At 39.3% G+C, this 20,547-nt stretch overlaps 1 protein-coding gene across 9 annotated transcripts; it reads right to left on the bottom strand.

The window, feature by feature from the left end:
• Positions 1-1,269: 1,269 nt before the first annotated feature.
• On the bottom strand, positions 1,270-19,494 carry ANGEL2 (angel homolog 2). Of its 9 annotated transcripts, none has more exons than XM_032862757.1 (9): positions 17,826-17,996; positions 15,362-15,687; positions 9,925-10,181; positions 9,191-9,260; positions 7,584-8,005; positions 6,347-6,473; positions 5,880-5,937; positions 3,204-3,367; positions 1,270-1,430 (listed from the first exon to the last, which is right to left on the bottom strand). In XM_032862757.1, exons 1-9 carry the CDS (start codon positions 17,882-17,884, stop codon positions 1,279-1,281), a joined length of 1,635 nt encoding a protein of 544 aa, XP_032718648.1. In that variant the 5' UTR covers positions 17,885-17,996; the 3' UTR covers positions 1,270-1,278. The 9 variants fall into 9 exon arrangements, with proteins under 9 accessions (XP_032718648.1, XP_032718651.1, XP_032718654.1 ...); XM_032862760.1 differs by having other exon boundaries at positions 17,867-17,939; XM_032862763.1 differs by lacking the exon at positions 15,362-15,687 and adding an exon at positions 12,832-13,081 and having other exon boundaries at positions 17,826-17,935.
• Between the last annotated feature and the right edge of the window lie 1,053 nt (positions 19,495-20,547).

Raw genomic sequence — 20,547 nt, 5'->3', positions numbered from 1 at the left:
GTTGTAAAAACTTCTATAATTCAGTATAATTGAATATAAAATTACTACTTAGTAAAAATGTGCATCATTTTCTGATCCTTATGTCTAAAAAAGAGGACACGTTAACTTTTTTGTTTTAAAATGTTTGAACCAAACACAGAGCGCCAACTGTGGGACTCACTAGGCTTGCTCTTGACCACTTTACCAAAAAATGTCAGCACCACATCATGCTGCTGCCTCATTAGGAAAGAAAACAAAGTAACATCTTAGAAACAAAACCACTAAGACAGTTAAAATTACTAGTTAGGAGTATTAGGTCTCCAAGTTGGTATCTCCCCACTAGTTCTATGGGCTTCCTAAATATCTGAGCGAAACCAAAAGAATCTTATAGCTGCCACTTTGTTCTAAAGACAAGTTTCCTAATAAAATAAATTTCCACAGAACTGGTTCAGAAAAATAAAGTTTCTCCTCCGACCCGGGGATCTCTTCTTGAAACTGAAGAGAAAAAGACAAACAAACAAAAAAACAAAACCCCCCCACAAACTGCTAGGCAAACAAAGGCATTCTAACCCATTCTCTGCCTCTCTCAGGCGTGCTGGAATGGTCTGCCTGTCACAGGATGGAAAGAGGGCGTCTGTAAAGCACTTCAACTCTTAGTTACAGTGACCTCCATCTCCCAACAAAATGCAGACATCGTCCACAGCTCAGGAGAGGAGTAAGACGGATTAAGCAATCTGTACAATTCTAAGAAGCATTATCAAGCCCCCTCAAAACCAAACTAAAATGGTTGGTTGGACACTTGTGAGCGATTTCTGAGATGAACTAATTAGGACCAACAAACAGATGGTCCTCACAATGAAATCAGGCCTTCTGGAAGGGAAATGAGTTGTGGTTTGCACGAACTCAAAGATACTTTGGATCCACCATAAAGCTTGCCAAAAACATCAAATGAAATTCTTTACTAACTAAAGAGGATGCACTATGTTTAAAAATCACTGTCAACTTTACTGGGATTTAGAATAAAAAATATTTACAACTCTTTTACAATAAGGAGTAAACGTTTAGATCTCACTTGTCAGGAAAATATTTTTTCGGTATTACAAAGAAAATTGTTGTAAACTTGTTTCTTCTGGTATCTGCTTCAAGCAGTTAACACGACCTCTTCAGAAACTCCACAGCATAAAAATAAACATGCAAACTCTCAAGAAATATTTTACATTTTTTGAAAAAGAATATAAATCGGAAAGTGTGTGTGTGTGTGTGTGTGTGTGTATATATACACACACAATCAAAGAAGAGTCACAGCTCAAGTCTGAATTTAGCCAATAAAGGTAGATGATCTGAAGAATTATTTTCATTTGGAAGTCCATTAACAGTCCATAAGTCTTGTTCCGTAAGGAGTGATAGTCTGGCCAGAAGTTTCAAGCCACCAACCAGAGCAACCTCAGCTCCTACATTAAGGAAACACATGTTTAGAGAAACTGTGTCAACAAGTATTGTAAATTAATCATACAAGTCCTTCTTCAGAACCTTCTATAATCTAATGGGAAACAGCTTTTAGAATATGATTACATGTCATATTGAGTTATAAGCTAATTATAGTTCTTAGGCAGAGCAATTTCAGATGTTTGGGTTTTTTTTTCCTGGTTCAAATTTGTTTTGAGTTCTGCAAATAATCTTTAGAAGAAAATATCAGTGCAACACATAAGTACGTTAAAGGTAATTTGAAGGGCACCTGGGTGGCTCAGTTCAGTTAAGCATCTGACTTCGGCTTAGGTCATGATCTCAGGGCTGAGAATGAAACCCCCACTGGGGCTCCACTCTCAGCGGGGAGCTTGCTTGCCCCTATTCCTCTCCCTCTGCCCCAACTTGTGCATGCTCTCTGTCCCGAATAAAATCCTTAAAAAATAATAAAAATTAAAAAATGAAGTAATTTGAGGGGCGTCTGGACAGTCTGGTCAGTTAAGCCTCCGACTCTTGGTTTGGGCTCAGATGGTGGTCTCAGGATTGTGGATTCAGCTCCACGACGGGATCCAAGCTCAATGCAGAGTCTGGTTAGGATCTCTCTCTCTGCCACTCCCCCTCCCCCCATGCTCACACACATGCTCTCTCGCTCTCTCTCTAAAAGAAATAAATCTTAAAAAAGTAATGTGAGATTGATGACTACATAAGAAATTAATCAACTATCCCATAGCTGTATAAACCAGACAGACCCAGCCACAGCTGAGTAGGAAGTTTACAGGGTGCCTGGAGATTAAATTAGTATGCACGGGTTCCAGAGTCAGTGCCCACAGTAGAGTCAGAGGACCTGCTGTTAACCGCACCATATAATATGCCGGTCCATGGCACACTCCTGCCACCTAGTGAACACTTAGAGCATGACAACTCCCAGACCCTGACTACAAATTCAAAGCAGCAAGCCTATTTCATAGACTTGATCTTAGTTGGGGAGGAGTAAGCCATCCAGAGTATTACTAACAAGGTTATCCTCAGTAGGAAGGAGAAAACAAGCAGAAGAAAAAAGGAGAAAAGAAAAGTAGCACCAAAAAAAGGGGGGGGGGAGGGAAATCAGAAAAGACAGAACAGCTGCCCACATTTTGGACTTGTGAAGTTTTCTGAATGATATTCTCTGACTTCCAGTCATTTTAAACTAAATTCTGTTCTCCACATTAAATCCTTTGGTTAATATTTAAAACCTTACTTTCACTGAATCGTACAAGGAAAACTGTCTTATCACCTCTGCTTTTTGAAACCACATATTCATATAATGGACTTCTCTTTCCAGAAAGATCCAGAGTCAACATGACAAAACTGTCCATTGCTGGCAATACAACAAGGTCCTCCCATGAAGGCAGTATGCGTTAGTAAAATTTAAGTACAAAACTACCTGATGTTGCTGTCACACACATAAAAAAGAAACCCAGTAAATTTACGGCAAGCAAAACTAAAGGGCAATTATGAGAGACCCGTAACTCGGAAGCTGACTGGCACTGGAAGGGGGAGCTAAGGATATAATTCTTAGGCGATAATTTGCTTTGAGGTCCTTCATGCTTCCATGTTTTACAAGTGATTAACTGATTTACTCAAATACATTACCAAAAAAATCTTTTTAACTTTTAAATTTAGAACATCACCTAGACGTTTAGCTAACTTTCTCAAACTCAGCCCTGGGGTTGGACTTACTCTCTTCTCAAGCACAGTGTAAGATTACGTGTATTCTTTACCTGGCTGCCTGGCAACATCTTCCTTTTCAGCAGAATAGAAAATATAATCCACAGTTATGGCACTTCGGGAATGACAAGTGGTCACTTCTGGAATTCCAGTGTCAGGAAAATAATGTGAATAAACAGATGACAAGCTGAAATGGTGCTGTAAATTTGAAGATAATCTAAATTGAAAAGAAAAATTGCTTAGCATCCATCAAGTTTTTCTTGATTTTTAGAATCCTTCCTGTTTAAAGCACTTTCTCATTTAATTTCCAGACAAAGCCAGACATTCAGACAAGCGTTATTTAGACAGACCACACCACAATTTGGCATTCTGTTCATTCATGTGGTGATACCCAAAACCCATTATCAAGGCTGTGATACGTGGGGTAAAAACTCAATTATTGGGCGCCTGGGTAGCTCAGTGGGTTAAAGCCTCTGCCTTCGGCTCAGGTCGTGATCCCAAGGTTCTGGGATCGAGCCCCGCATTGGGCTCTCTGCTCTGCAGAGAGCCTGCTTCCTCCTCTCTCTCTGACTGTCTCCCTGCCTACTTGTGACCTCTGTCAAATAAATAAATAAAATCTTAAAAAAAAAAAAATTTGAGAGCCTGCATTTCCTAATAAATATGCACTCTATAACAATTTATAAGTTATTTGTTGTATTTTTAAGAAAAAAAGTGGTCTTTATGAGTGTCACATAAAACCCATCAGACTTTTGATGTCAGACAGGCCATATTTTTCTATGATTATTCTTGCTATGACATATCAGATAATTTTGTACTGCATCCTAAACAGCTTCTATAATGGTTTCTATTTATGTCACGTTACAAATACATGTGCTGTAATGAAGAATTTAAAAATCATTTCCGATAAATACATCTTAAAAGTTTAAAGATCTTTTATATTGTGAAAAAAATTTTTTTTAACTTTTTAAAATTCAACATTTAACTAATACCTACTAAGTTTCAGGCACTATCTTAGGTACTTAATATACACATATAAAGAGAGTTTTTAAAGAGCTCAATGTCAAAGAACAAAGGTTATTCTTTCCAAATAACCTTACTTTCCAGTTTTAGCAATGTTTTATGTCTAAGGATTTATATTTACAATCTTATTAAATGTAAAGTAGGTTTTTCTCAAACTGTTCTCTTACTATCAATTTTTTGGTTTATAGATAATAAGCTCTGCATATAAGCACACTACATGTATATACAGATACTTAAAGGTATCTTATACCTCATTTTGTTATAAAAAGATTTTAGAATTAGTCAAAACCAAGTATTTGTTAGATTTGTCTTTTTATTAATCTTACTCAGGGAGGGCGCCTGGGTGGCTCAGTTAAGCATCTGCCTTTCAGCTCGGGTCATGATTTCTGGATCCTGGGATCGAGCCCGGCATCAGGCTCTCTGCTCAGCAGGGAGCCTGCTTCCTCCTCTCTCTCTGCCTGCCTCTCTGCCTACTTGTGATCTCTGTCTGTCAAATAAATAAATAAAATCTTTAAAAATCTTAGGGAAGTTTCTACTGTATTTGAAAGGTTTAATCATGAAGTTTTAAATATTCTTTTTTAAAAAATCCAAAAACTGTTGCTTCCTATCTTACTAGGTTTTTACATGAGATAATATTTTCTCAACACATAGTATACAAAATAAAAACAAGACGGAGAAGCAGATAAAATGAATAAGAGAGGATTCTAATTGGTCCCTAAATGCAAATGTTAAAACAAAAATTAAAATTAATAAAAGAGCCACAATATAAAATCAAAACATTTTAAGAATCTCCCAGAGACAAGATTTAAATCTCTATCCTGCTGTATTCACATACATCTATTTTTCAACCATAGCCCCAAATATTCATGCTTCTTTACTAATAATAAGGAATCCAGGCATCTTCACCCTTCCACCTTTGGTAACTTTTCCCTGTAGTTCAAGAGTTATAAATACTTATGTAAACTATATAATTTAAATATAAATATTTATACTGGCATATTCTTTTTTGGATCAATTCTCCTGCAGATTATTTTGAGACGTAGTAAGTCAAAGGAGGCTAAGCATCCTCTTGAAATCTGAAAGGTATTTTTCTGTGATCCTGACCTTTGTTTAAATATGTAATAGCAGGGGTGCCCGGATGGCTCAGTGGGTTAAGCCTCTGCCTTCGGCTCAGGTCATGATCCCAGGGTCCTGGGATCAAGCCCCACACTGGGCGCTCTGCTCAGCAGGGAGCCTGCTTCCCCCTCTATCTGCCTGCCTCTCTGCCTACCTGTGATCTCTATCTGTCAAATAAATAAATAAAATCTTTAAAAAAATATATGTAATAGCAATGTATTTCACAGTACTAGCTAGTCCAGGTCCACGGACAGGCTCTTTGCTATAAATAACACTGCTTAAGCCCTTACTATGAACCGAACACCAAGCTTTTCATGCTTTGTCTCATGCAGTCCTCCCAAGTACCCGAAGTAAAGACAAGGAAACTGAATCTCAGAAATGTTAAGCTTCTTGCTCAGAATCACACATCCAAAATGTAGCATAGTTAGGAACTCAGGTCTGTTTGACTGAGGAGCCAGCTTGACTGAGGAGCCAGCATTCTTCACCAGCATGGGAAAACATCCTTCTCATTTTTTATCCAAGTGGTTTTTGAGAAATAAATTTTTTATCCAACTTAAGTCAGTGAATGTCTACTGTTATTTTCCAGAACTCACTTTTCAGCTGTCACTAGGACCTCTGTTTTGTCCAGCTCTGTCTGTGTCAGATCACTGTCTATTGGAACAAAGAGAAATATATTAAACTTTCAATATATTGTTTTGTTCTAGTTTTCCATAGAATAGTCCTCTTACTCTAGGAATGATATTCAAGACATGTTTAGTTTAGATAGATGCCTAGTTAAATGTTCCATCAGGGAACCTTTATGTTTTGATGGCCTCCATAATTAGCAAAACTGAAATGCAAACATATCCAAAGCAACATGCAAGTAATTCATGCAGATAATTTTGGAAGGTCAACTTAAGAATGGTAAATTTAGAGTTCATTAAGAAAAGGACTAAGCAAGTAAGTATTATGTTTTTTATAATTCATCCCTGAGATGTTATCCCTTGAAAAATTTAGTTTTATGTCTTCAAAGGGAACACTATTATCAAGGAGACTGCCAAAATGTACTACGAACACTTACCTGTCTTTTCTACTTTTGGTAACTGCTGTACCTCATACACACAGTTCTGTGAGATACCTAGGTTTGGGGGCCAAATGGGAATAGATAAAATTCTTTGTCCCCGTGAAGACTGTTCCTGGCCAGATACCTAAACAAAATTTCAACAGGTATCTTAAGTGAATAGATTTTAAATAGTTTCTGTATTGAAAAGTTTATGTCTTAAATAAGAGGAAATCCAAGAATGGCACTACCCATTATTCATCATAGTAAGTGATTATTTGTGCTTATGAAATCTTGTTCAAATACAATTCAGAAAGCAGTTACTACTGACATAAAAATGGCAATATTTTCCTTTCCTGTCACTCTAATTGGGACATCTATATGGTCTATAACTTTGTACTAATACTGCCCTTCCTTTCTTGCAATTATATTAATGTAAAATCTTACATATTTTATATAACTATTATTTAAAATACTAAGGGAGATCAACTCTTAAAAAATTTTAGAACTATCACTCAAACCTCAGTGGTGGAGAGTTTATTTTGGTTAAAATCCTGAAGACTGAATGATGTGAAGTAAGCAACAGAAAGCACAATGAAGGGGCGCCTGGGTGGCTCAGTGGGTTAAGCTGCTGCCTTCGGCTCAGGTCATGATCTCAGGGTCCGGGGATCGAGTCCCGCACAGGGCTCTCTGCTCAGCAGGGAGCCTGCTTCCCTCTCTCTCTCACTGCCTGCCTCTCTGTCTACTTGTGATCTCTGTCAAATAAATAAATAAAATCTTTAAAAAAAAAAAAAGCACAATGAAGATAAAACATGGGATATAGTCAGCTAAGAAATTAAAATATTTAGCATTATGAAAAGGAAAATGTAAATAAAGAAATACTAAATGACTATTTTGCCAACTATATTGCCCACATCCAGCATTCAAAATTCTGTTACACGCCCCCTTATGAGTAGTTCCTTATTTACAAAGTATTAATGTCTATCAATGCTTTTATTTTTCTGCTTCTCCCCCACTTTGGATTTTTTGCTACCTGCCAACTCCTCTAAGCAGAATGCTGCCATAAACAGATGGAAAAGATGAAATTCAACCAACTGAGCATCATTACTTATTAGTAGTTGGGGAACATCATCATAGCTTGGTAAAGCAAGGGTACTGGGAACCCAAGGTTTTCAAACAGCCAGTGAGGACTATCCTCGCACTACGATGAACAGAGGGACTAAGTCCGCCTCCTAATGATGACGAAGCAAGCACTTACCTTGCCAATGGCAAGTCCTTCATAATTCAATTTTCCTTCCTTTATAAAACTATAGAGCGGAGAACCAGGAACAGAATTAAAGTCACCACACATAACGATAGGGCAGAAGCTGCCATCTTTCTGATGGGCGACACTGGAAATCTCTGCCAGAAGCATTGCCAATTGGGTCAGCTTAATATCACCTCGCCTTGGGTTATACAACAGATGTGTGTTAGCTACACAGATCACAGGAGAGGCAGCACTCGGAATTTTGGGCTGCAAAAGTAACACTAATCCAACATTGTCTCTATCCAACAGAGGAACATCACGGCGGTAGAATTCCACTGGGTTCACCGATAAGAGTGAAAACTTGGAATGTTTGAAGCATATGGCACAGCCATCAGGTTTCCTTCCTGTCCGCATCTTGTATTCACAGTGATAACCTACAAGGAAGAAAGAAATTTAACACAGGGTCTGCCATATAAGCATATATGGCAAAACATAACTCTCCTAATACCTCTGAACAATATTTATCAAAGTGTCTTCTCCCAAGCATTAATAATGCAGGATGTTAAGTTTGAGATAGGGTCTAGGTCCTAAGACTCGGTCTCTTTCCTCGCTGACTCCAGTCTTAAATAGGCTAAAACGTGCATGATCATGGTCTCATTCCCATCCCAGTCAAAGTTGTGACAAAGACAGTAAGGCCTTATAATCATCTACACTGCCCAGCCCCCCGACAGCCCATCTCTGACCTTTCTGCCTCTGCCTCTTCCCTTCTTGCTCAACTCCCCACACATTTCACCACCTGCCTTAAGGCACTTCTATCCCAGGGTCTCTGCTTTGCTATTTCCATAGTCTGGAAGGACAGAGACTTATCTATGTGGCTCACTGCTAGATCACCGCAGCCTAGAACAGTACACAGGATACAGCAGGCGTTCAAAAAATATTTGCGAAGAATGAATGCAAAGTAGGCAGCATTTCTTAAATAGATGAACTGTTTCTCGAAGTGTTCAGTCATCAAACAGGTTTTTAGCTTCTACTCGTTTGTTACTGGTAGACACTGATGTTATAATGATGAACCAGACACAATGGTCCCTGATAAGGAACTCGGAAACTTGGGGGTCTAGTGGTGGGTACAGCAACTCCTGGAAAGGAATCTAATTAAGAGATTCTTACATACTTTTCTGTTTGAATTAAAATTATCTATCAAGAGGTGCCTGGGTGGTAGTCAGTCAGCATCTGACTCTTGGTTTTGGCTCATGTCGTGATCTCAGGCTTGTGGGATCAAGCCCCATAGCAGGCTCAGCACGGAACCTGCATAAGAGTCTCTCTCCCTCTGCCCCTCACCCCCAAAAGAAATAAATCTTAAAAATAAATAAATAAATAAATTATATATCAACCCCAAAATTCCCACTTAAAATACCTCAATCTTATATGTTTATAAAAAATAAAATTAAAAAAAAAATACCTCAATCTTTTCCTGACCTTTTGAAATGGGTACTAAGTTTTTTCAAAATTAAGACTTTTTTCTTTGCCTAAATACACTATACATCATTGTTAGCATGTTATAGTTTAACAACACACAAATCTTTCAAAGTAAATCTGGCTAAAATAAAGTTACATTGTACCCAAAGATTCCAAACTTGGCCTGATCTCTGCTCCATAATGATCTTCTTGAACTTCTTGCAAACATAGTACCTTGGAAGGAAAAAATGGCTTGAATTAAAACAGAGAGCAAATATGAATTTTCTGATGCTTTCATCTTTAAAAATAGGCTGCTAAAATTCTAAAAACCTAATGAAAGTTGAAATAAAAAGACTTAAGTCTTTTTTCTTGAAACTATCAAATTGATATTCCAAATTTGATCAGTCCCCCAAAACCTGGCCTTTAATTACATGGAACTCTCTCTCTTACCATCCAAAACTGGTATTTCCCAAAAGAAGTATTTTAAATTTACATGTTGGAATTCTTTTTCCTGAATTACAAAGTTCTTTAGTACTAAATCCTTCTAGTCCTTTCTCAAGGTGATTTCTTTGAATGTATCTAGATTTTTAGAGGAATGACTTACATTTTAAATCAATGGAAGTACTTACTGAATATTTAATACACTGCCAGTCTCTGTTTTCAAAACTGACTGGCAAGCAGAAATTTTTGGATCTTTTTTGAAAATTTAATGATTATTTACACCAACAACCATTCGCAAATGATGCTTTGGAAGTCACGATACATTGTTAAAAACTGTCCCATCACTATATTTAAAACCATCTTCCCTTCTTAACCCACAGACAAAAGGGGTAAAACCCATTTAGTTCACAAATGAACTTTTCTTATGCGAAGAATTTTGATGATATTCTGCACTTACATCTGCATCAAAGTGTTTAATTTCTTTCAGGATATTGGGGAACCTAAAACTCCAGTGTAAAACTGGCCGCCGGCAGTGTCTATAGAGATGTGAATTGTCTTCCAATAAATCTTGTGAAAGTATATTATAGGACATCACTGAAAAGTCAAACTTGTCATCACTGTCTTCACATTTGGGGTCAACATTTTTGTCTCCTAGGATCTTCGTCTTGTCTTTATTATGGTTACATATATATTCCCAATGTCGTTGTATTGTGCCTGTTAAAATATATTGAACAAAATATAAAGAATTAATGAAAAATGACCAAATACTTTCCGGCATGAGGTTTTTCTTGCCTTTTAAAAATTCCCACAGGCAATGAACAGAATGTTTTCCCCTAGGAAATGGCAACATAGCGCTATGAAACTGGAAGCTGTCATCAAATTAATTACGAAGGCAGTAAAATGATACAATGACTGACCAACAGGTATAAAACAAGATTAAAAGGAGTTAGCAGGTCATTTTGGAGATTGAGAGAGTGTTAATAAAGTTAAGACAATATAGCTTCTCACTTACTTACGGTTAAGAAGTGGCTCTGCCAGACATGCTCAGCAACTTCATAACCATGATAACGTACAGTTGACCATTGAACAATGCGGGGGTGGAGGGGAGGGTTAAGGGCACTGTGCAGTTGAAAATCCACATAAAACTTTTGACGCCTTCAAAACTTAACTACTAATAGTCTATTGTTGACTGGAAGCCTTACCAATAACAAAGAGTCGATTAACACATAACTTGTATGTTATATGTATTTTATACTGTATTTTACAATAAAGTAAGCTGAAGAAAATATTATTTTCTTTTTATTTATGAATTTATTTATAAATTATAAATTTACTTTATTATATTTATATTGTAAATTATGTTTATTATATTTATATTATTATAAATTTATTTATAAATTTATTAAAATCATAAAGAAAGGGGTGCCTGGGTGGCTCAATGGGTTAAGCCTGTGCCTTTGGCTCAGGTCATGGTCTCAGGGTCCCGGGATCGAGCCCAGCATCTGGCTCTCTGCTCAACAGGGAGCCTGCTTCCCCCTGTCTCTCTGCCTGCCTCTCTGCCTACGCAGAGAGCCACGCGGTTCGACTCTTGTTCAAGGGTCAACTGTATTTGTATGTCACAGTTGGGTTTTCAATAAGATGATTTCACACCGTAGTTTATTTCCTATTAGTAAGATAAGATTATCAAATGATTAAGCTCTAGAAATAACTCATCTCAGAATTCCGGTTTAGACATGACTGAAGGATGTATGACGGCAATATATGGAAGTGTATTTAGTGGAACAATGCAGACAAAATGAACAGAAGAAATCTTTTTAACGCACACCAAAGCAAATGTTGAAGATAACGTAGTTGTAGGACGCTAGTCAATGACAAGGGCTGGTCGAAGAACCCAGCATGCAGCATCCAGAAATGGTTTACATTCTGCAAAGACACATGTACTTGGGCCCAGTGATGAAAAAAGAGAATCAAAAAGCATGAGATTTTGCAATTACAGGCAGTCCTCGACTTAGAAATGACCTACAAACACACACACACACACACACACACACACACGCCCCTTTGATCTTATCTTCCTCACCCCACCATGAAGGAGGATACTCTCACTGCCATGGAAGGCATGAAGAAACATGTGGAACTTTTAGAGATTCTAGGAGCTCAACAGAAGGGGAAAACAAGACATGAGAAGAACTTGGGAAAACAGATTTGGAGATCGGTTTTCAAGCAGGAAAAACCTCAGCCCTAGAATATCTCCCTTTTCCTGCATGCAGGTTTTCACTTTACTGGATTACAGTGCCTAAGATTCTACCAATTAAAAATTAAATTGAGGAAAAATAATTCTATACATACGGGGAAAAAAGACCAAAAGTGAAATTTTATAATACCCTCTGGTAAATGAGTTTAATAAGATTGATTTTCTCAATATCTAAATGCTGAAAGCAGCTGCATGGAAGAAATAGACATTTTGACCAGAGGCTAGAAGAGGAAGATTATTTTTATGAATACTGAGGTCTGGGTGGATCAGGGGTGCTGGAGACTTACGATACCATGAAGGTACTAAGAGCCTGAGGAGAAGGGTTAAGAAAAAAAGATGGACGGAAAGAAAACTAAACCAAACCAAAGCCATCCGGGATTAAAGAACTTAGCCTGGAGCTTGTCCTATACCCAGGAAAGGGATGGAAACTATCCCCTTCTGCATCCTTCACTGAATATGGAGAATCCTACTGAAAAGGCCCGGAACTACAGCTAACTGCACTGACTCCGTAGGACTACCTGGAGATTTGTAACAGTTTCCATGGGGAAAACGGAAACAGATGGTCAGCAACTGATTCTCAAGAACTGTATTACCCAGAACACAATTCATTCATAAACTGGGGACTGTCTCTGATGGTTTTAGCCCCAAATCATAGTCTTTATACGTATACGAGATGCAAAGGGCTCTAGTCATGCAAACACAATGCAAGCGACCATCACAGTTACAGCCCTACCCTGGTGTCACCACCACATTAAAGTATGAAAGATGAAGGTCCAGAAAAGTTGTGCATATTTTCTTGTGAAATATGTGTATGGAAGGGCACAAAAATGCATTGAGATTGTATTGTCCTGACAAGTGTTTGTAAGCCAACTCTTTCTGCAGTTACATTTTGAAACATGTCATGACCATCAGATCCTGGTACACTGGGGCTGGGATGATGGGGGTAAATACATATTTTCTCCTGACCACATTTGTTTTTAATAAACATACACATATGTGTTTGAATGCTAGGGTTCCATGGAAGACAATCTGAAGACGACTGATAGAGATGACAGTCTTTGGCCTTCATATACTTCACAACATAAATTCACACTACAAAAGCTTATATACCTTCCATGTCAGGAGGAACAAGGTGATCACAGCAGAGAAGACAGATGAATCAAAGAAAGTAAGCAATAGGCCTGATCAGGTTTTTAGGGTGCCTAATTAAAAAGTCATAATTGTGTCACACAAATCCTTCAAATGCCACTTTAAAGTGACAGGCAAGTTAGAAGGCTGTTCTCTTGATGGACAAGTGTTAGTGAATTATCGGAAGTCACAAATATGGCTTAACGAAGAGCATTTTCCTTATTCACAATACCTAGGAAGAACGGACATATAAAGAGTCAGGTCGCAATCAAAGTTTATCAGTATGTAAATTGTAATTCCCCAAGTGTTAAAGGGAAAACAACACCATCACGATTTTCTGAGTACCTACTATGAAGCCGACAGTGTATTAGGCACTTCGACAGGTCTCATTTCATCCTCAACAGGCTTTCAAAGTAGGCATTATTTCACACTAGGAAACCAAGGAGCAGAGAGGTCCCATGACCTGGCCAAGTTCACACCATTAGTGGTGGAGCAGAATGAGAGCAGGGAGTGGTTCCAGAGCCCGGGCTTTTGTCAGCATGCCACAGCTCCACCTGACAGCACAGCAGATGTACCAAAGGCTAAACCAGAGAGTAGTGCATGGACCTGATGAACAACGACTACGGAAGGAACAGTAATCTCACGACTTCATACAGCCCTAGATTTATAGGTTATAGAGTTGATTGTCCCTAGGAACCTAATTGTAATGTCTCTAACACCTTTCATTCATTCAAATGAACATCTGTTGATGAACACATGTTGTGCTCAAGTATTATACAAATAGATTTTCACTTTCGGTGCTTAAAATTTCTACTCAAATGTGTAGCAGAATTTCTACTTAAAAGAGACCTAAGTAGGGGCGCCTGGGTGGCTCAGTGGGTTAAAGCCTCTGCCTTCAGCTCAGGTCATGATCCCAGTGTCCTGGGATCGAGCCCCGCATTGGGCTCTGCTCAGCGGGAAGCCTGCTTCCTCCTCTCTCTCTGCCTGCCTCTCTGCCTACTTGTGATCTCTGTCTGTCAAATAAATAAATAAAATCTTTAAAAAAAAAAAAAAAGAGACCTAAGTAATCTTCGAGCTAACCTAGCTCTGACCTCCAAGTGAGACTCACGTTGAGCATTTTCCTTTGACAAACTTACGTGAGCTCCCTACACATGAACACCTACACAGTCTATTTCCAAATACCTTCAGAGGAATTATCTTCACTGAAAACCGTAGCTCAGTAAGAACGACAACTCAAAATTCTACCAAGATGATTCATATACACTTTGGGGGAGGAGCAGGGCTGGCAGCATAAAAGGAGTCTCGTGAATTGTTTGGAGTGAAAAGAATATGACAAAACTAGAAATGATCAACATGTTTAGAAAACAATTATTTCTTAAAGTTGATTAAAAAGTTGTTCCCTTATTAAAAGATAAAACTTGGGACACCTGGGTGGCTCAGTGGGTTAAGCCTCTGCCTTCGGCTCAGGTCATGATCTCAGGGTCCTGGGATCCAGCCACATTGGGCTTCCTGCTCAGCGGGGAGCCTGCTTCCTCCTCTCTCTCTGCCTGCCTCTCTGCCTACTTGTGATCTCTCTCTTTCTGTCAAATAAATAAATAAAATCTTAAAAAAATAAATAAATAAAAGATAAAACTTCCCATAGTGTCTCAAGATTATAGCAATAGAACCCATTATGAGAAATATACTGAATAAGCTAAAATCTTATTCTGTAAGAAAATATCTTTCATTTATGATTGTGTCTATTTAAGAATATCTTTTTGTCTTACACAAAAAAGTTAGCATTAAACTGGCTGGCTCAGTTGGTAGAGCATGTAATTCTTTTTTTTTTTTTTTTAAAGATTTTATTTATTTATTTCACAGAGAGAGATCACAAGTAGGCACAGAGGCAGGCAGAGAGAGAGATAGAGGAGGAAGCAAGTTCTCTGCTGAGCAGAGAGCCCGATGCGGGACTCGATCCCAGGACCCTGAGATCATGACCTGAGCCAAAGGCAGAGGCTTAACCCACTGAGCCACCCAGGTGCCCCAAGAGCATGTAATTCTTGACCTTGGGGTTGTTAGAGTCCCATGTTGGGTGTGATTACTTACAAATAAAACTGTCAAAAAAAATAAATTTAAAAAACGCTTAAATTTAATTTTTTAAAATAGATATGTGGACTCCCAAAAACATATACCAATTTCTAAGAAGTCTAAGGACCTCTGTTTTAAAAACAATGGATTTATTATTCTTAAATTAATGTTTTAGTTTAGTCCTATATTCCTTCCCAGTCTTATTCTCTCTCTATATAGTTTCTTCTATATTTACTGCCAGAAATACATAATAAAAGATAAAAATAGATATAAATAAAGACTTAATTTTAAAAAATCATTGCCTTTTTCCTAACAGAAAACTACTGGCTGAAAATAAATACTAAACCCCTACAAAATCTGGAGGAGGTTTTAAGGATTATTAGAAAGTAAAGTTTTAATAATTCTATGGCTTCTATTTCTGCACCAAGATAAATGTCACCTTTACCTTGGTGTTTTCTTCGTTTTGATGAAGGCTCATCTCCCTCAGAGTTCATGATGTAATTAGAGAGATGAATCAAAGAGGTCTGGCTCAGGTTGTCAGGTCTCCAGTTCCAGTACTGAAACGGAGTTCTAGACTCAAATAAACAAGGTGGTCTCCAATTTAGTGAAAAATGCCTACTACTGAAGTAGGGGTAAGGAGCACGAGAATAATGTCCAGGCCACCTCATACAACTAGAAATATGCCTGTTCCAGCAACACCTTTGCAGATTTTCCCACGGTGTCGTCCAATCTCTGGCCAGACTCTTCTGGTGATGGGGTAACATGGGGTATCTAAAAGAAATAAATACACTCCTTGAGGCACCACTATTTGTTCACGCTATAGCACCCAAAATCCAAATGTGTTTCCTCAAGGGAAGATAATGTCTAATATTTAAAATCTGACTTCTAAATCATGAAGGATGGGGGGGGCAGCTATGATTTAATTATTAGTAGCAACATCTCAAAACTCTCCCTCAGCACCTATGAATGGCATTCAAAATACTTAACAGAATCTACCAGCCTCCCAAAATACCAAACACGCTTCAAAAAGTCGTCAGTTCACCTGAGAGATTAACCAACCATCAGAATGGTTTTCAGAGTAGCTTTCTAGTATCTAATAACTGTATGGATAAATAAAATCCACAGCAAATGTAATACTTGATTCAATGTAGAACACTTAAGCTGAGTACAAGGAAAGTGCATCTCTCCTGCAACTTGGGTTTGGAGTAGACAGAAACATGCTTCTGAACAGCTTTTTATAGCAAGATTCCATTTTCCAAATATCTGCAGAGCTAAGAAAACAAAAACCTATCCCAACTTCACAAAATGACCTCTCTTGCTAATCAGTAGGTGGGTAATTTATTTTTTCGACCTTCATTTTTTTTTAAAGGCATGCTTCTCCTTGAAGGAAATGAAATGGGATAGCGATTACTTATTAATAATTCACCAGTACTTCAAACCCAACAGCACCAATTTACTGATCATCCAAAATATATCCAAAGTAGTGTTACCACTAACTTGAATAAATGTGTTGCTCTCGGGCTCTCTTAAGAAACAATGCACCTTAAGCACCATCTTCTTACCATACTATTCTGGCAAAATCTTGGATTCAGAGGACTTCTGTCCTTTCCTAGAACTTATTAAAGGTACAATTCCAAGACAGTGTTAATAATGTCCACTTTTACCAATGAAGAAATTTTGCTTAAACTGTATTTACCGTTATTTGACTTTTATATATTCATTTTAAAGGCATTTTAATTTTTATGATATATTTTTGTTTATGCATTCTCAAATTGTTCTCTAAATTCAACTTAACTGTAAATCTTTAAAAAGCATGACATGGGCAGACTATTCTGCTTTGTGACAACTCTGAAAGGCATAGAGATTTAGGTGCTCGCTCCACACTTTTTCTATTCTAACAGGCCATGATATTGAAATACAATACTCGTGCCACAAAACTTATTGTCTATATTCACAGTAACTTATATAGATGTCTTTTTCTCAAGATGATGAGCTCCTTCAAGACCAGAGCCTTCTTATTCATTTTAATTCTGGTCTCTCCTTAAGTGCCTAGCACAGTGCCTGGCACACAGCTGGTACTCAGGAAAACACTGCTGAGCTGAATTGTGATCAAGCCCCCGACTGTAGGAGATTAAAACCAGATCCCCATGACTTATATAATAATTAATACAGTGTTGTGTTTCCCAGGTGAGGTACACCAGTCCATTTCGCATGGTACACAATAAAACTTTTTGACTTTTCACATCTAAGTATTTATTAGAAAAAGCCCATAATGAGTACGTCAAACCCAAGATTCCGTGGATACTGCTTAGGGCGACGCTAATACAGGCAGCATTATTGAAATGCTTTAAAAAAAAAAAAAAAAGAAAAGTCAATTTCAAGAAAAAAATGTAGTACACACAGGTGTGGAAGGAGAATCTGGTAATAAACCGTAAAGGCTGGTATACAAATGAAGTGTGAGACACACTGACACCACAAACAACAAACCCCCGGGTGTGAGTGCGACGCGCGCGCCGCCCTCGGGGTCAGGCCGCCCGGGGACCTACCCTCCCCGCAGACGCTCGGATCCCGGCGGGTGCTGAGGCCTGGCAGAAGGCCCGCGACCCGGGGGCTCAGGCTGGGTCGAGGCAGTGCAGGGGAAGTGGGCCGAGGCTCCAAGGCCCAGCCGGGACGGAAAGGCACGAGCTCTGCCGGCGATCGACCGCCCCGAACCCGGCCCGGCCCGGCCCCCGTCCGCCGAGCGCCCCGCCGGCTGCGCGTCGGGTTTACCTATCCCTCGGGGTCTCCGGAGGCTCGTCCCGGCGGCACCGCCGCCCGGACCCTCTTCCTCCTCCTTCCTCCCCCAGCCCGCCCCGCCCCGGGTTAACCCGGGCCGCCCGCCTCCGCTCCTCCCTCCCAGCCCTACTGACCGGCCTCTCCCCACCACACAGCGGCCGTAGCCCCTCCTCACACAGCGCCACGCTTCCATCTTCCCCTCTGCGGGCGTCCAATTCCCGTGCCCGGGGCTCAACCTCAACCTCTACACCCGATCGGGCGGCCGAAAGCACCAGGGCTTCCCCATCACTAGACGTCGGGAGTCCGGGCCGGCTGCAAGGCATGCTGGGAGGTTCAGCCTCGCCCGCCGCCAAGTCCCCATCTTGCGCCGCGAAAGCCTCCGAATTGCTTCAATCCCGAGTTGGATTCAAGTAGCATGCGCAGAGGGTGGGGAAACCTGCGCAGCCATTTCAGAATAGGGCAAACAGCCGACCTCTGTCTTAAAGGAACAAGAGCTAACCTAAGGGCTGAACAGCTTTGTGAAGGCCTGCGGGAGGGTATGGGGTGGTTGCGTGAGAGCAAAGAAGAAAAAAAATATATATATGTTTTAACGTATGTTTATGATGATCTTGGGAGACTCGAAAGGCGGATGCCCGAGGTGGAGAAATACCCTTCTCTGTGTTACCGTAGAACTGTGGTACCAGGGATTTTTGCACTTAATTTTGTGGGAGCACATCCCCAGGGGTCACTTTTAAGTGTCTGTGTGTGTGTGTCTTTTCTCAAATTTAGTATAGAACTCTAGATTATTGGAAAGCATTATTTACGCGGAGACTTCCGCTTAGGAAACTAAAGAAGGAGGAATCAACTGGGGAAATGGGGAAAGGGTACTGGGAGGCGGAATCACTGCTTTTGCAGCCTCTTTGGGAGAGCAGTGGAGTAATTTATCAGGAAGGCGTTTATAGTTCTATGTTAATGAGGAAATCTAATGCATTTGAAAAACATTTTCGCTCAGTATAGAGTTGATTGCCATCATTTGCGGTAGTTATGTTCTCTAAAGTTACTGCCAATACAGAATTAGCAAATACTGAACCATTGCCTCAGGTGGAAATATGGGGGTTCCCCTGAGCCTCTGGTCACATTTTAGTCACCTAATCGGTACATAACATAACGCTGCACTATAACTCAGGCATGAGTGAAGCTTATCTAACCCATGCATTTTCTCTGCAAGGCACATCACAGACGTCCCGTGCTCAGCGACAACAGGCAGCACTTCGGAACTGCACTTGGGGGCCAATTTATTGTTATTATTTTTAAGGATTTTATCTATTTATTTGACAGAGAGAGAGAGAGAGAGACACTACCAGAGAGGGAACACAAGCAGGGGGAGTGGGAAAGGGAGAGGGGGAAGCAGGTTTCCGGCTGAGCAGAGAGCCCAATGCTGGGCTCATCCCAGTACCCTGGGATCATGACCTGAGTCCAAGGCAGAGAGGCTTAAAGAATGAGCCACCCAGGCACCCTTGGGGGGCCATTTTAGATAGCAGAATCAACAAAAAGCACAAAAATGTGAAAAACATGGTACTAAAATAGACTGTGAAGAGAACACTTTTTATAGTGTGAGAGCTGAAACAAGAAGGCAAGCTTTGTTTCCTTCAACCTTACCTGGGAACATGCAGGTTGGACAACAATTTTTCACCACTCTGCGTTGGCTCAGTCCCTTAAGCATCAGACTCTTGATTTGGGCTCAGGTCACAATCTCAGTTTGTAAAATTGAGCCCCCGGTGGGCCTCCATGCTGAGTGTGGAGACTGCTTAAGATTCTCTCTCTCTCTCTCTCTCAAAAAAAACCCCCCCAAAACAACAAAACAACAAAAACAAAAACAACAAAAAAACCCAGCACTTGCAAGTATTGATTTGGAGTTACATGTACATTTTAGTAGATAGGCAAAATTCACAACTACATAAAAAATGAATAGTGCTGGGCAGATGTATTTCTATTCAATATAGCCCTAATTTCTGGTTTATTAAATGTATTGATTGGTATCTCATAGGTCTTAGCTCTGTAATAAGATTGTAAGTATCTTATGAGCAAGGATGATGACTCATTATTTTCAAAATCTACCCTACCTAGTGCTGTGCTAAGTATACAATAGATTGTAGATAAGATATTTTTGAACGAATGGTTAACACAGGACCAGAATTAGAGCAGATCTGTGAATGAACAGAAACTTCCCCCTCTAGTACATCCTATATCCTCTGGTTTGTGATGTGTAAAGAGAAATGTAGCACTTTGAAATAATTAAGAGATTAATGGGTGTTACATTGCTGGAGGATTTGTTTGGAGGATTGTTTGATCCTAAAAGATACTCACCTTTATCTTGAATGACTATTTTTGAATTCTGTAGTGATTAATGTTAACTTGTTAAGAAGTGATGATAATTCAAATGATTATTATCTATAAACATGTGAGTAAATTATTCTCAATGGGGGGAGAGCTCTCCTCCTCTGTAGAAAATCCAGTTTTGCATCCATTTGGAAGGTCAATGTTATTGATTTGTAAAGCATCTGCTTTTTGGATTCTTCTGGAACAGACTGCAACATCTCTCTGGATCCCTTATTCAAAAAGTTAAATAAAATCATTTTGTATGACTTTACTTTTTCTTTTTTCTTTTTAGAATTATCCTGTAACAGTTTTGCAGTTCTCATCAAGATGCCCAATGTATTCATCTGACAGAATCAGATGAACTTATGACCAAAGAGGTGTGCCTCATGGATTGTCAAGTCCAGGCATTTGTTTTCTTGCTTCCAGAGGTGAATCTGAAGCATAACAGAATTTTTTTTATTAATTATTATTATTTTTTTTTAAGTAGGATCTGTGCCC

This window comes from Lontra canadensis, unplaced genomic scaffold (genome assembly GCF_010015895.1).
Source record: "Lontra canadensis isolate GAN:19392208 unplaced genomic scaffold, GSC_riverotter_1.0 scaffold24, whole genome shotgun sequence".
NCBI lineage: Eukaryota > Metazoa > Chordata > Mammalia > Carnivora > Mustelidae > Lontra > Lontra canadensis.
The sequence above is the reverse complement of the archived record's forward strand: the minus strand, read 5'-3'. Positions and strand labels throughout refer to the sequence as shown.